A 15,583-nucleotide genomic window follows, 5' to 3' on the forward strand; every position below is an offset into this window, starting at 1 on the left:
GATTTCTGTCTATACAGTGCTCTTCTAACAGATGAAATGTATACTAATAAATGGCTACCTTCTGAGTTACCTGTCAGCATAGATTTGGAAGCACAGACAAACTGAGTACCTTACAAAAAAAGTGGTATGGCAGTTCTTCAATTAATCAAGGCATCATAATGAAAATGGGATGCTGCCAAATCTATTCAGAGTATCCCCAACTCGCTTTGGGGACCATTCTCTTTTTGTATAAAACAAGCAAAAACATTAACAATGACAGCATCCTTCGTCACTTTTGCACTGTCTCACAAGTGGTCTGAGATTCTTGAAACAAGAAAACAAAGGAACACACACACCAACTTAGACATGTCTGCAATATTTCTCAGTAATCTTTTTCTCCTTTAAATTCCTATAGATTTGTAACTTGAATCACCTACCACAGTTTATGTTGTATCTTTTATTTTATACTCTATACCTTTGATGTATGAGTTACAACTGCAAAATAATGAGATTAATTTCTCCCTAAGATGACTTATAAGCTTAGTCTCATTACATTTCATTTTCCTCTTTTTGTCAAGTACTTGAATAATCCTTGGAAGCAACATCTGACCTATCTTCCTCCACCAAAAGCATGTCGCATGGTGTTGGGTGGAGTTAAGACTTGACTGGATTCTCTATTGTTAATATGCTCAGAGTTCCCTTTACCTTTCTGAATCCTAATCTAGATAAACACGGTACTTAAAACATTTTCTCTCTTGTACATGGCTTCTAGGTAAGGATAAAGAAAGCTACTAGCTACTGAATACCTGCCATATGCTAGGCTCTATATATGTATCTTAATAAACTTGCAGAACATGTTGGCTCTGTACGTAATGTTGCCATTTTCATGAGACTAAGAAAGTGTTAAGTATCTTCCATATACATATGGTTAGTAAATATAACTAAAGAGTGGAGATGTGGCTGTGTTGATAGAAGCTTGACTAGCACTTAGGAAGTTCTGTGTTTGATGGGCTATATGCAATGAGGTGTTAGTGGTGGTGGTATAAATGTAACTAAAACACGGTGGAATAATCACTACCTTACTGTGTTCTTAGTATTTAACACCTCAAGGGTTAGGCCAGTCCTACTAGCCTCCTTTTGTCTTCATCTGTTATAGACAACAAACACATGCCCACATTATAGCATACAATGTGATTTTTCTTTTATTATTGCCTGATAAACCCTGTTTTATCTTCCTCTTTGGATGTCTCCCTCATTTTAAAGTCTTGAAATTTGGAGAGTATTTTCTTTTTCATCTTTGTAACCAACAAAATAACAACCTAACATTTCCCAGTTTTGCAACCTAACTTTTAAAAATTTAGTTTTCACAATTGTAGGCCTATGAATTCAGTCAAATATGCTTTTTGTTTTACAATATAAATCATTTTGTGTCCTGATTATGTCTGGCAGTCCAAGACATAGTAGAATGGCTCATACAGAGCACTCTCAAGTACAAGACTACAATTAGGTCCTTACCATTTGTCTTAGTAGGAGTTTTATTGCTCTGAAGAGAAACCATGACATGGCAACTCTTATAAAGGAAAATATTAATTGGGGCTGGCTTACAGTTCAGAGGTTTAGTCAGTTCTCATCATGGCAGGAAGCATGGTGGAAAGCATGGTGGCATGCAGGAGGACATGGTACTGGAGAAGTAGGTGAAAGTTCTACATGTTGGATGGACAGGCAGCAGAAAGAGAGAGCCACTGTGCCTGGCCTGAGCTTTTGAAACTTCAAAGCCATACTTCCTTCAACAAGGCACACCTACTCCAACAAGCCGCATGTCCTAATCCTTTCGAATATCACTTTCTAAAGCCTATATAGGGCCATTTTCATTCAGACTGCCACACCACTGACCACCTACTTTCCAGCAGACCAGAAAATAACACTCCTAGTCATTGCGCTATGGCTTTGGGACCTTTGCGTGCCCTTTCCCTATTCCTTTCTCAATGCAAAGAAGTTAGAGTACCACACTCAAACATGATTCTGACATAAGGGATCTTGCCTTAAAGTAGAGCATAAATGCCTTGTGAAAATGTGTGTGCTCTTCCCCATTTCAGGAAGGGGCTAGCAGCCTCAGGGATGGAGATGAGATGGCATGGGTGGTCTTCAGTACAGAGTGCACTTGAAAGCCTCTAACTGATCCATGTTTACATTAGTTTCTCCAAATACTTATTTCCTGCAACTTGTCACACTAGAAGCTCGACATGCTTTTCCTTTGCCTTGTCATTTCTCTAAAAACATACTGCTCTTTATTAAGATGCTAGGCCCCTAGGGGCATGGGAGGAAAAGAAGGTGGGAGGATGGGATTGGGAGGGGATAAGGAGGGAGCTACAGCTGGGATACAAAGTGAATAAATTGTAATAGAAATTTTTTAAAGTAAAAAAGAAGCCCAGAATCTGCCTCTCCTCTGAATGCCCTATTCGTCAGTGCCCCCAGGCGTCTGCACCCCATAGTTATTGGACTTGTGCTGTTGCCCCTTGTTGTCCTACTTGGGGTCAGATTTATTTACAGAACTCCAAGCAGAGAAGCTAGGTGAATAAAGGTTTTCCTCTTCTATGGATGGTTTCTCCAATTCCTTCGTTAATGAGGATATTTCTTAGAATAATGTATGAAAATTTAAGAAATCATGTATTATGAACGAGTTAACACTGAAGTTGCTATTCCAATTTTTTGAACAAATATATATGTCAAATCTTTTTCTTAAGAAAATGATCTGTGATTTGTTACTGACTCACTTGAGCAGTAAATATGATATTATGTGCTTGGGAGACAGAGAAGAAATACTGATGGTAGCTCTTCTGTTGCTTTATATTCATGGTTGTGAGTCTAATCTTTAACAGCTGAGCCATCTCAATAACCCTCTATTGCTTTAAAAATTCCCAGAATCCAATCTTCCACTTAACTGAATGATGTTCTAGAATAGTTTTTTTTCTTGATATTGACAAAGATTCTGTCTGAAAAGACAACTGAAAATAGGACTGAGACAAAATATAGTTACTGAAGGCATAATGTAGCTGAGAAGCAGCATGGTGGGGAGACCTGGGAAACTGAGATCCATGACCATCTGTAGAGTGACTCTAATGTACCAAAATATTTTAAGTACTTTTCTTGCTGATACTATATTTTAATTACTGTGTGCTTAAAATTTATTTTATGTGTCAGAGCCAAACCATTTAGTTCTATTATTCGATTCATTTTTACTTCTTTTTACCAGAATCCTTTTGGAAAAGAAGTTAATCATTTGAGTTTATATGGGAGAAACATAAATGTCTGAAGTTCTCTTTGATACTAAGTCATTTGAGTTGAAATATCTTTGTACCCTTTATAAGAAAGATTAGATGAATTATTATAAGCCTGACATGGTAGCATACCTCTATAATTCTAGAACATGAAGGCAGAGGCAAGAGGACCAAGGCTAGCATACATACAGGCAGGGTTCAAGACCAACCTGGGACATGTAAAACTCTCCTCTTGAAGAAATCTCTAAGCTAAGGAAGTCACTGACTTCTTCCTTCCTCTGCAAGCCAGAGTGTTCTGTGTTCTGAATTGTTTACTACAGTGATTTTCTTTGTTTTATGGGTTTTTGAGACGGGGTTTCTCTGTGTAGCCCTGGCTGTCCTGGAACTCACTCTGTAGACCAGGCTGGCCTCAAACTCAGAGATTTACCTGCCTCTGCCTCTGCCTCCCTAGTGCTGGGATTAAAGGTGAGAGCCACCACTGCCTAGCACGTCATTGCTTTTCAGTCATCTTCAGTAACACTGTCTTACTGTCTTTTCAGAAACACAATGTAGACATGCTGAAAATGAGACACTCTCCTGCCGTGTGTGTGTGTGTGTGTGTGTGTGTGTGTGTGTGTGTGTGTGTGTAGTATGAAAGACCCAGAACTTCTTTAGTTTTCTCATTCCAATACAATGTACCCCATCCTCGGCAGTAAAGGTTTTCTCCAAACCTCAGGGACTAAAACACATAGACACACAGTATCCAATAATTTTCATGATAAAAATTGTACTTTATTAAAAGTTTCTCGATTTTTAACTATATTTTTATTTAATTTTTTCTTTTTTAATTTTTATTAATTATACTTTATTCACGTTTTATCCCCCCTGTAGCTCCCTCCCTCCTCCCTTATTATTTAATTTTTGAAAGTGTAGTTTAATTATATCATTTCCCACTTCCCGCTCTTCCCTTCAAACACTCTTCTATGCCCCTCCTTCTCTTTCAATTTCATGGCTTCTTTTTTTCATTAATTGTTGTTACATACATATATGACTATGTAAAAAGGGCCTTATACATGTCAGGCAAGTGTCCCATTACAGAGCTACATCCTCAGCACTTTCTTTTTTGAGTCAGGGTCTGTGTAGCCCAAACTGGTCTTAAACTTGTGATCCTCCTGTTTCTCAAGTGCTAGGATTATAGGTGTGTCTCACCATACCCAGTTAAATGTTTTTGTTTTGTTTTAGTTTTCTTTGCTTGAGATTTGGCAACAAATCAAACAGTGTTTTGTTAAAGGAGGTAATAGGTCCCTTCCTGTTTCCCAATAATCCCATTACCGCTCTTTTTTATTTGGATTATAGGTACATGTCTGTAAGTAAGTTTCTATTGATTAATTCCAGATTTGCAGCTCTTGAGTGGTAGAGTAGGAAAAATTTGCTCAAGAGAAAAGAAGGAAACGAAAGAAGGAAGGAAGGAAGGGAGGGAGAGATGGAGGGAGGGAAGGAGGAAGGAAGAGAGAGAAGGAGAAAAAGAAAGAAGGAAAGAAATGAAGGGAGGGAGGAAAAGAAAGAAGGAAAGAAATGAAGGGAGGGAGCAAAAGAAAAAGAAAGGAAGGAAAGAAAAGAAAAGAAAAGAAAAGAAAGAAAACAAAACAAAACACTTGGAGTGCCCTTATCGCCTTCTTACTTCATGTACCATGATAAAACTTTATGTAAACATATTAGTGTTGGACTTAAGAGACCAACTATGAAAACAAGAAGCCAGGATGCTTGGATTTGTTCATTGTTAGGGTAACATTAAGCAACTATCCTGTAGGTGATCTTGTGCTTTTGACTTCATTTTGTACAATTGCTTATTTACTTTATCTTGCAGATTTATAAATGCATGTATATATGTGTGTGTGTGTGTGTGTATATATATATATGTTTGTTTGTTTTTTCAAGACAGGGTTTCTCTGTGTAGCCTTGTTTATCCTGGAACTCACTATGTAGACCAGGCTGTCCTCGAACTCAGACATCAGCCTGTGTCTGCCTCCTAAGTGCTGGGTTTGAAGGTGTATACCACCATTTCCCAACTTGGAAATTTACAAATTTTAAACTATTGTTAATTTCTAATGTTAGCAGCCTCATTAAGGAAGAATTTATTTGATCAGAGATGGTCAAAACTACATTTTGTTTTATCCAATAAAACATCAGAATTAAACTGATATTTTAAACTGCTGTTTATCCAGGTCTGTGGCATATGAAAGTTAATTCTGTTTTGAGAATTTTAACTTTAATAGTTACTAAATAGCACTCTTAGTATTATACTGTAGGTTTTTGTGTTTTATTTTAGCATTACATGTATATAAATGTGGCCAGCCTTCCCAGTGTGTGTACTGCTTCTGTTGTACTCCGTAATTAGAAGCAGTCACAGTCTTTCCATAAACACTTTGGCTCAAGGGTGTGTCACTTACTGAATGCTAGTGCATGCTCTTCTGTTCACATTCTGATATTTTACCCTAACACCTATGTTGTCTGGAGAGTTCAGTAATGTGACAGGGATTGGAGCTTCCCACTTTAAACACAGGGCATAAGATCAAATTTCTATCTGTTCTTGCTAGAAAGCAAGAGTGAATAGGGTCAGCCTTTTAGCTGTCTGTCTGTCTGATTTTATTGTGAGCATCACATGTTAGGAAAAGCTCTAGTTCATTTGTCTTTAGGTTTGGGATTCAACAGCATAAACTGTCAGACTAACACTGATTGAAGGTGGACTGGGAGGGGAAAGCCTATCTGTCCAATGGCTCGCCATTGGCTTCTTATTACAGCATTCTCCCCCGAGACTCTGCATGCTCATTCACCTACCTCCCCCCTCTGCTCGCTCCCCTTCCTTTCTTACCCCTTCATTACTGATTCACAGCTAGAGGCAGCACGGTGGCAGCGGCAGCAGTAACAGGGCAGGCACAGCAACAGCAGCAGGGCTGCTTGTCAGGAATCGCGGATTGCAATGAGCTCATCCTTTTCTCCTTGCAGCTTCACAACTGCCCTGGCTTCCTGGCTACAGCTATTGCCGCCTGCTCATACAGATATATTCATTCTCTCTCTCTCTCCCTCACTCGCTCTCTCCTTCTCTCTGTCACACATGCTAGAGCCCTCTGAGCAGCTTGTCCATTTTTACACATGCATCTGAACTCTTCCTGCTCCACTCCTGGCCATTTTTCCGGGATTCAATTGCTTTTGCCATTTTTTATTTACATCAGCCTTTGCTTTCATTCTTTAGTCTACTCCAGAGCTTATGCATAGTTGATAATTTAGACAAAATGTTTTTCTTGTGGCGACATTAGCTGACAGTCCCCATCATAGACCATCTTGTGCATCCTCCTGGGGAGACGTAGCCTGGCTCCCCTCTCTCTGCAGTTCTTAGGATTGTGGATGAGAGATCCAGCTTTCTCATTCTGGATACGTATTTACTGCTCATGGAAGAAGGGGTGCCCTGCCCAGCCCCAGCTGCTAAGCTCACACCTCCTGTCAAAAAGTCCCAGGACATGCACGACGAGAGGAGCAAGCTGGTGAATGAGTATGCATGTCGCGTGCTGGAACTTCTGGGGATGGGGCATCGGCTGTTTGTGCCCCGGCTTCTGGCGGTGAGACTGTTTTTCATTGAACTTAATTTGTAGAGAATTGTGCAATCCTTTGCAAGAATGTCACTCTGAAGGCTTGTGGGTTCCTGTTTTCTTCCCTTTCAACCATTTCTACGGAGAAGGAGAGCGAGTGGCCACTGCTGTTAGCTTCCTTGGAGCCTGGACCAAGCCACTCCTTAATTGGCTATAAGAAATTATGGTTCTTTTCTCAGAGTCCAGGGTCACATCAGTGGCGTTATCTCTGTGGCAAGGGGAAGAAAACAGATTTTCGGGCTGTCTAGGCTCAGCAATGAAGCAGAAAACCCCAAAACTTGATGTGGATTTTCTGTTATTTATGTTCCCAAAGGGTTAAATTTTATAACAGAAATAGCCATCTATCTAGACTATGTGTGGCTGGCTTTCCAACCTCCCCACATGATTGCCAATTAGATTTGGGCAATGGGAATTTATTACCTAAAAATCCTTGGGTAGGAAATTGCAGGTTTCTCTCCTGGGGTGGATGAACTGTGTCTATAAAACAGCATAGAGCTACGGGTCTGCTCTGGGAGTCTAAGAAGTCTGGCCTGTTTATTATTTGATTTCCTAAATAAGAGAAAAATCACCCTTCCTCATTTCCTATCAAGGGTTAAAATTAAATACCCACAATCGCTATGACAGGGTTTCTCCTCAGTGGTTCCAGAGCTGTACCTAGCAACTGTTGGGTGATATAATTGGTCTACAGTAGCCCTATACCATCATTTGGTAATTGGAAAAGAAAAAAAAAAAGAAAAAAAGAAAAACAACAACCCACCTTTGTTTGTTTTATAAAATGGAGTTTTTAATGCTATTCCAGATTTATTCTCTCAGATGAATCTTTTCAGTACAATATTTATTTGGCTGTATTGAATTCTTACTTCTGTTCCTCCATTTCTTCTGTCTGATCATAACAGACATTCTGTAGTCATGTGTATGAGAAATTTCCCACTATGAAAAAGTCGGCTCCTCATTGCAAGGTGAAGTTAGATGTGTTAAGAAGTATAAAATTATAGGGAGGTTATTTGAGAAATATAACATTTTTTTTTTCATGTAGGGAAGATTTTTTACAAAGCTGAACACATATGTTTTAATGCCTGGCTGAAACCATTGCTTTCCTGATTCACAGTTTAATTTACAAGGGAGAAAACTAGAAGATCCTGATTATATTAGAAATGAGTTTTATTTTTAAGTCCATAATTTCTTACGCTAGGAATTGCTAATACACATTTAAACAATCCCTTGCATTGCTGAGTGTAACAATTTTCCATATCTTAAAGACTACTTAACTCTGACTCAAGGGCTTCTATTTGTGACTTAACAGTCAGCTGGTATAGCCTGTGTGATGTTTACATTTTCAGTGTTTTGAAGTAAAACATGTATTGATAGCTTAAAAGATGTCTCACACTCTTATCTGTACTAGAGACAGATTTTAAACTTCTAGTTAAGAAGATTTAATTAACAATAAAATCCACAGGGAGTTGGGTTCCCAAACTTGAGATCTTTGGGAGGTTACATACGTCCCTATGTTGCAGCTGGACTAATCTGGATGCTAAATGAAGTGTCCAAAATAAGTGCCTCCCTCAGGATTTACCTTTTAGAGCCAAGACAATAGTGCTAACTGTTTGGCATGTGACCAACATATGCTGAGCTTTGTATGTGGCCATTAGGAAATCTCTGGCACTGTTAACCTTGAAAGATTGTTGGTAGAATCCTGCTTATATGTAGCTTATATTTGGGAAGTCCTTTAATTAACGTGTGGCTATGAATTGGGATCTGCTATCCAAGGAGTTACCACTCAAAAGTTTAGCTTGTATGCTGGGAGGTTGAGGGTGGGCACAGTTGCTCAGCATAATGTTACTGGTCTGACTGATGATTCAGAATTGATGGATGATCAGCACAGGGTAGTCCTAAGAGGCATCCTCCCACACATACTATCATTATCTTTCCCTTCCAGTCAAGAGGACAAGATTGAAGTTTAAGTCATGACTCTATCTTTTTAGCCATGTTTTAAACATGAATACATACAAACATGGACAGATCACCTATTTTACTTTAAAATTTCTTCATTATAAATTAGTTAAAAAAAAAAAAAAGAAAAAAGACAGGCATAACTGTGCTTACCTGTGACCTGGCACTCAGGAGGCTGAAGCCAAAGATCAGCTTGTGCTACATGTTGAGTTCCAGGTCAGTGTGTGCTACAAAGTGCCTCATTTCAAAACAAAAATAAGAACAAGCAAAAACAGTGATGATTTATCCAATCAGAGCTGTAGATCTTCTCTTTGAGTTTCATTTATTGTTCCTAATTCATAGAGAGACCATCAGAAAACTAGCTGAGGTTTGTGTGACTCTAAGAGACCAGCGAATAGAGGATACACATTTAGATCTATGTTTTTGCCCCTCCAAGGTACAGGAAGTAAAGACCAAGTCCGCTGATAGATCAGTACAAGTACCTTGTTTTAGATACTACCACAGTGCATCAAGTCCACGTGATGACTTATCAAACATGTTTCTTTATTGGAATTAAAATATCCAAACAGATGTAAGCATCTCATACACCAGCTAAACATGTTCCTCTTCTACAGCTTCTTAGGTAGGCCTACAACAGCTGGGGGAGGGGAAATAAAAGTCCTATTGGACATCATAACCGAAAGAAGAAAAGCCATTTAGAGTAAAACCAGTACAGAGGAGAAAAGAACCATGTAGATTCCCCCCCCCAAATACCCAGAATTTGTTACTTAGTAGAGACCTTGAAAGTTTTCTCATGCAAGAATACTTAGAAGTTTAGAATAGAAATAACTGGAACTAAAACTCCGATGTTCAAACTATTTCCACCCATCCAATTTGCTTCTTTAGAAAGAAACAGAGAGAGAGAGAGAGAGAGAGAGAGAAAGAAAAAGAAAGAAAGAAAGGAAAAAAAAGAAAGAAAATGCACTTGAAAATGTGTTATTCTTACCACTGAAAACACATTCACAGTGGTGTCAGCAGTAGCACATGGGCCAGAGCTTGTTTGCTATAAGTGAACTTTATTGGGAAGGAAGAACTTGTACTCTCTTCACAGTCAGAATTCTCTTTTCCCCAATCATATGACATAAGAAGTTATTATCAGGTTATTATATATTAAAATTAGTGTCACTTATAGTTTCAATACTGGTACTCTGGATATTTCCACAGTGAGTTCAAAGGTCTTCCAGTAAGGATTGTGATGTGACATGTGTGTGTGTGTGTGTGTGTGTGTGTGTGTGTGTGTGTGTGTGTACATGTTCAATTCAAGCAAAGATTCTAGCTGCCCATTTTGTAATAATTGCAATATTGCATTTTGGTGAAAATTTTTATGCTATCAAAATATATCCCAATATGTTTTTACTTTATGGGCTTTTCTGAAATATTTGTTTTAAGGAAAGATGAAAGACTACTGAAAACAGGATAAAAGAGATATCCACTAATATTCATCAAGATTGCTTACTGAAGACAGATGATAACTTTTTAAAAAGTTAAAAACCCAAATACAGAAGGTGTCATATGTGTACTTCCTATGGCCTCCAAAAATCTCAAAGCGTCTTTATATCGAAATAAGTCTAAAGTCAGTTCCCTATTTTGTACTGTGTAAATTTTGGCTCTTATCTATAGACCACACTTATGTGGATGTCTGTTGTGTGCTTGACAATTCCATTCCTATTACTGACACAACTTCAAAGAATATTATAGTAAAACCATCTTTTACTGATATTTCTTACTACCTACTTAAAAAGAAATAGAAGTAGTATAAATGTCTTTAATCACATGACAGGCTTTGTATATAATTCTGTTCAAATGAATGAATGAGTGATGTTGCCTCTGAAGATGTAAGTGATAAGCATGGTTCACATTATTTGAAAAAATTTGTCAGAAAGCTTGGGGAGCAAGAGACATGTATTGGTAAACCACTGATTTTTTTTTAGATACTATACATATATATATATATTATATACACATACATATATATATACATGTATATACGTGTATATACTTATATATACATATGTATGTAACACATATACATATATATATGTATAAATACACACATGTATATGTAGTTCTGGTTTAAAAGCTGGTCAAGTTGTTAAGTTAAAAGTAAAGAAGACATGTTTGCTTAATTAAACATCCCTAGTTTTTATGTTACCTCTGACAATGTTATTTAACAGTGTTGTAGAAATACTTGCCTTTTAATAATTTAGTTTTCCCTTGGAATTATTCAAAAGTACTATAGAAAAACTCTTATGAATTTGCCAGTAGGCTGCAAAAAGATAGTGCATCTTTTATGGGCTAGACTTATAACCAAAAATATAAGAAATTTTTAGTTGAAGAATAATAGCCTTTCCAGGATAAATCAAGTCTAGCTTGATGAAATTCTATGGTCAGGAGCCAAGGCATCTTCTTTGGAGTACTTGGTTTGGGTACCAGAGTGCTAGTCTTCCTGTTAGGGGTACATTATTAAAGCTTAAGACTTATCATCACGAAATCATGTGCTAAGCCTCTCTTCATTGTCTGGGATTAATATTCATACAACTGTAAGCCTAATTATAACCATTGTTATCATCATTATAGCAAAGTAATTATTAATTCATATGTGTTAGAACTGGTGATCATGGCCGAGGCCATGCTTTGTTTTCACAGGAAGCATTTCTCCTTGTGTTTTAGATTAACGGTAATATTAATGCTTGATGTCTGTGAAACATAAGCACTTAATTGAATGAGTTCAGTGCTACTCAGAATTTGAATACATAAAGTCTTTCATATATGTAGTAAACAAGGGATGTGAGGAGGATGGGGGGAAGGACAAGCAAAGTAACAAAATGCTACGTCAGTTTGTCTCTGAGTTGTGAGACTTCATGTTAAACTTTAAACTCTTGTCTTCCTTGAGCTGAGGAGTTGTATCAGTGGGTAAAGAGCTTGCTGTGCATGGAGGAAAATGTTGGTTCTAATCCCAGCGCCTACATAAAAACCAGGTGTGATGGTGTGTGCCTGTAACCTCAGCATCAAGGAGTAGAGTTGGGAGCACCCCATGGGTTCGCTGGCCAGGCAGGCCAGCTGAAATAACAAACTTCAGATTCAATGAAAGACCTTATCTGAAAACATGAGGTAACGAGGCAATTGAGGAAGGCAGCTTGTTGTCAGCTTTGGGCTCTGTAAGAATATTACTACCACGACCCCATTTTGCTTTTGCATGAGGAGCCATGACCATGTAATCCAAAACCAAACATACAATGAACCTTCCAGGTAGACCTACACACACACACACACACACACACACACACACACACACACACACTATCATTTTTAAAGAATTTTTTACAAAACAATCTAAAGATAGATAGCTTAGGGATAGAACATATTGTTAGTATGGGTGAGGTCCTTGTTCTGTTCCCAGGATTCAAACAAAACTTGTATTGTGTCAAATTCCTAGTGAGGCATCCAAATCTTTGTAAAGCATACAATATCTGTGCCTCAGTTGTAGAGGGAAAACCTCTTAGATACAGTTGTCAGAAAATGGAGTCTTATCCCTATAAGCTGATAATCCGCTTAACTGCATTCCAAGGAATTTGAGGTGATACTTAATGATTGTAGAGCTCTTTTAAAGATTGGAAACTGGAGGAAAACCCCTTTGGAATCAAAGTAGGATTGCAGGTTGTCTTTAGAACATCAAGGAACATGGTTTTTTGTTTGTTTGTTGTTGTTTCTTTAAATTTTGTTACTTTACGTGTGTGCGTGTTCTTGTGTATGCCTAGTGCTGGCAGTGCTGGCAGAGGCCAGCTAACAGAAGTCATTGGATCATATGGAACTGGAATTACAGATGGTTGGTTGTGAGATGCCATGTTGTTGCTAGGAACAGAACGCAGGTCCTCTGCAAGAGCAGGTACTCAACTACTGAGCCATCTCTCTAGGCCCCAAAGGACATTTTTGCCTGTTGCTTAGTGAGTTTTTTTTTTATCATCACAGTGAAATTATTACTGAAATCCACAAGAAAAATATGAGCTATTAGAAAAATGAGAATTATAAAATGTTTGTATAATGAATGGGTATGTGTATGTGCTCAGTGTGTGCAGGTGTGCTCACCTCTGCGTGCACACACTCTGGAGGAACACACAGGGTGCCCTCCTCTACCATTCTCTGCCTCACTAAATTTGGAGCAAGGCTCGCTGGCCACATGCCCTAGCAATCCTTCTATTTCTACCTCTCATAGCACTGTAGGTATGTAAATCTCTACACAGCCTTCTACGTGAGTCAGACTCAAGTCTTCAGACTTGCATTGTCAGTGCTTGTGCCAGTGAGCAAACTTCTCTAGCCCCTAGACTATTTTCTTAGTGGAATTAAAATTATCAGTGAGAGTAGGCACTGCTTTTAACCCACAAAAATATTATTACCTAGGAATATTTTGAGCAACACAAAGGTAACTTACCAAATCATTATCCTTTATAATTGTTTTAGACTTAACAAAGTGCACTCATATACCTTAATTCACTTCAGTTTCAAGATGGGAAAATGTGTGTGACATCACAAGTTAGCCAGAGTTGAAATTAGAATGAATTTATTTCAACCTTTGCAATAACACTTGACTCCCTTTATCTCCTGAGTACCTTCCAGAAGTGAGGTGCCATTTCTATACTTCCAGCCTTGGGCCTTTTTTATAATGTGATTGTCATAGTTCTTTTAATTTTGGGTTCAACTAAGTTAGGCAAGCCAATGCTAACAGTGTTCTCTTATTACCATTGTCATCATCACTGTGCGTGTTTGTGTGCGTGTGTGTGTTTGTGTGTGTGTGGTGGGAACATATACATGCATGGATGGGCATCACAGGACAATTTTGTGAAGTTGGTTATCTCCTTCCACCATTACATGGGTACTAAAGATTAAACTCAGGTTGTCATCTTACACATTGTCCTAGATAGGGTTATTATTGCTCTAATGAAACACCATGACTGAAAAGAGAGTTGGAAAGGAAAGGGTTTATTTGACATACACTTGTACACTTCCACATCACTATTCATCATCAAAGGAAGTCAGGACAGGAACTCAAAACAGGACAGGAAGCTGGAGGCAGGAGCTGATACAGAGGCCATGAAGGGGTGCTGCTTAAGGGCTTGCTCAGCCTGCTTTCTTACAGAATCCAGATCACCAGGCCAGGGATGGCCCTACCCTCATTGGACTGGGCCCTCCCCCATCAGTCACTAATGAAGAAAATGCCCTACAGACAGATCTTAAGGAGGCACTTTGTAAATTGAGGTTCCTTCCTTTCAAATAATTCTAGCTTGTTTCAAGTTGACATTACTCTAGCCAGTACATAGAACAAGTGTTTTAGCTATAGGGCTATCTTGCCCACCTGTGAACAGTGTTTTGAAGTGGATAGCCACCAGATGATTTGGCTTCTACTATCTAGAGACTCACCCTAAGGTGGGCTTTAGCACAGCCCTTGAAGAGGAGAGACCTGCAAGGCATTGCCATTGTGGTCTTCTCCAAGAAATACTTTGGTCTACAATGCCATTCTCACCTGACTAAATGTCCAATGTCTGAGGAGGAAGTATTCTTCATTCCTCCCTTCCCCCGAGACAGGGTTTCTCTGTGTAGCCTTGGCTGTCCTGGACTCAATTTGTAGACCAGGCTGGCCTTGAACTCACAGAGATCGGCCTTTCTTTCCCTTTCCAAGTGATAGAATTAAAGGCATGCACCCCCATTTCTGGCTTTATTTTTCATTTTTAATCCCAACCTTTCTGTATTTACGTGAGCTCAATGACAAGGCTTGAAATTAAGTCCTAAGCAGATTTAGAAAATCAGGTGGCCAAGCTACCAAGTCAAAATCCACTTGATTTCTCTAGCATTTATGACTCAATTGTGTGGTGTCTTCAGCAATAGACTCTTACTCTCAAGTTGTGGAGAGTAACCAAGAACAATGCCCTATAATGTTTGTAGGTCTATGGGACCATACTGGACAAGAACTGAAATAGAGGTAGCCTCTGCCTGGTCCTGGGGGTTTTGTTCACTTACATGTGGCAATACTAATACCCTAATTGGGGTACTGTCCCTTCATTCCAGGGTAACTCCATTTAAACTCTTTTAATATATGTGTAGGTTTTAATTTTAGGATGCTTCTGCAGTAGTAAATTTTCATATGGCTCTTTCAAAGGGCCTTTACTGTTAGCTTTCTCTCCTCTACCCTGCCCTCCCACCCCTCTCCACTGGATTCTTCCTGTCTCATTATTTTCCTTTCCCTCTTTACATTACTGTATTCTATCTCCTGTCCCTTGAAAGAGCTACTCTTCCCCCTCCCCATGGGTTCTTACTAGTTTTCTATGGTTATATCTAAAGCTTAAAAGTTAACATTCACATATGAGAAAAAAAAAACATGTCAATTAAGTAACATCTTTAAAATATTTCATTTTGTTTGTATTTGTTTGTATGTTTTGTGATAAATGTACTGGAATTTACTAAATAACCCCAGCTGGCCTCAACTTCATGGTGATCTACCTACCTCAGCATCCTTAAAATTGGAATTTCAGACCGGTACCATTTTCCAGCTGAAATATTTGATTTCTTTTTTACTTATTTCTATATAGTTTTCTATCTAAAAGTGTTGCCAAAGATTTTTGCCACAGTTGTTTTTAATTTTTTTACTGGAGTATTGTAGAAAATACTGCAAAATCTAGAGGAAAAAAATCACCCATGATCCTTTTATCTAGGCAAACA

At 38.5% G+C, this 15,583-nt stretch overlaps 1 protein-coding gene across 3 annotated transcripts in view; it reads left to right on the forward strand.

The window, feature by feature from the left end:
* The window catches only part of Rabgap1l (RAB GTPase activating protein 1 like), a 648,858-nt gene that overhangs the window by 519,310 nt on the left and 113,965 nt on the right, over positions 1-15,583 (forward strand). Inside the window, exon 1 of one of the 3 annotated variants that reach the window (XM_055624412.1) lies at positions 6,153-6,853. The exons of the other annotated variants lie outside the window; for them this stretch is intronic. Coding sequence (XP_055480387.1) covers positions 6,686-6,853 — 168 coding nt within the window. The 5' untranslated portion in view covers positions 6,153-6,685. Of the gene's footprint in view, positions 1-6,152; positions 6,854-15,583 lie in introns of those variants that run through there. 3 annotated transcript variants of the gene reach the window in all.

This window comes from Psammomys obesus, unplaced genomic scaffold, assembly GCF_907164565.1.
Source record: "Psammomys obesus unplaced genomic scaffold, mPsaObe1.curated_primary_1811, whole genome shotgun sequence".
NCBI lineage: Eukaryota > Metazoa > Chordata > Mammalia > Rodentia > Muridae > Psammomys > Psammomys obesus.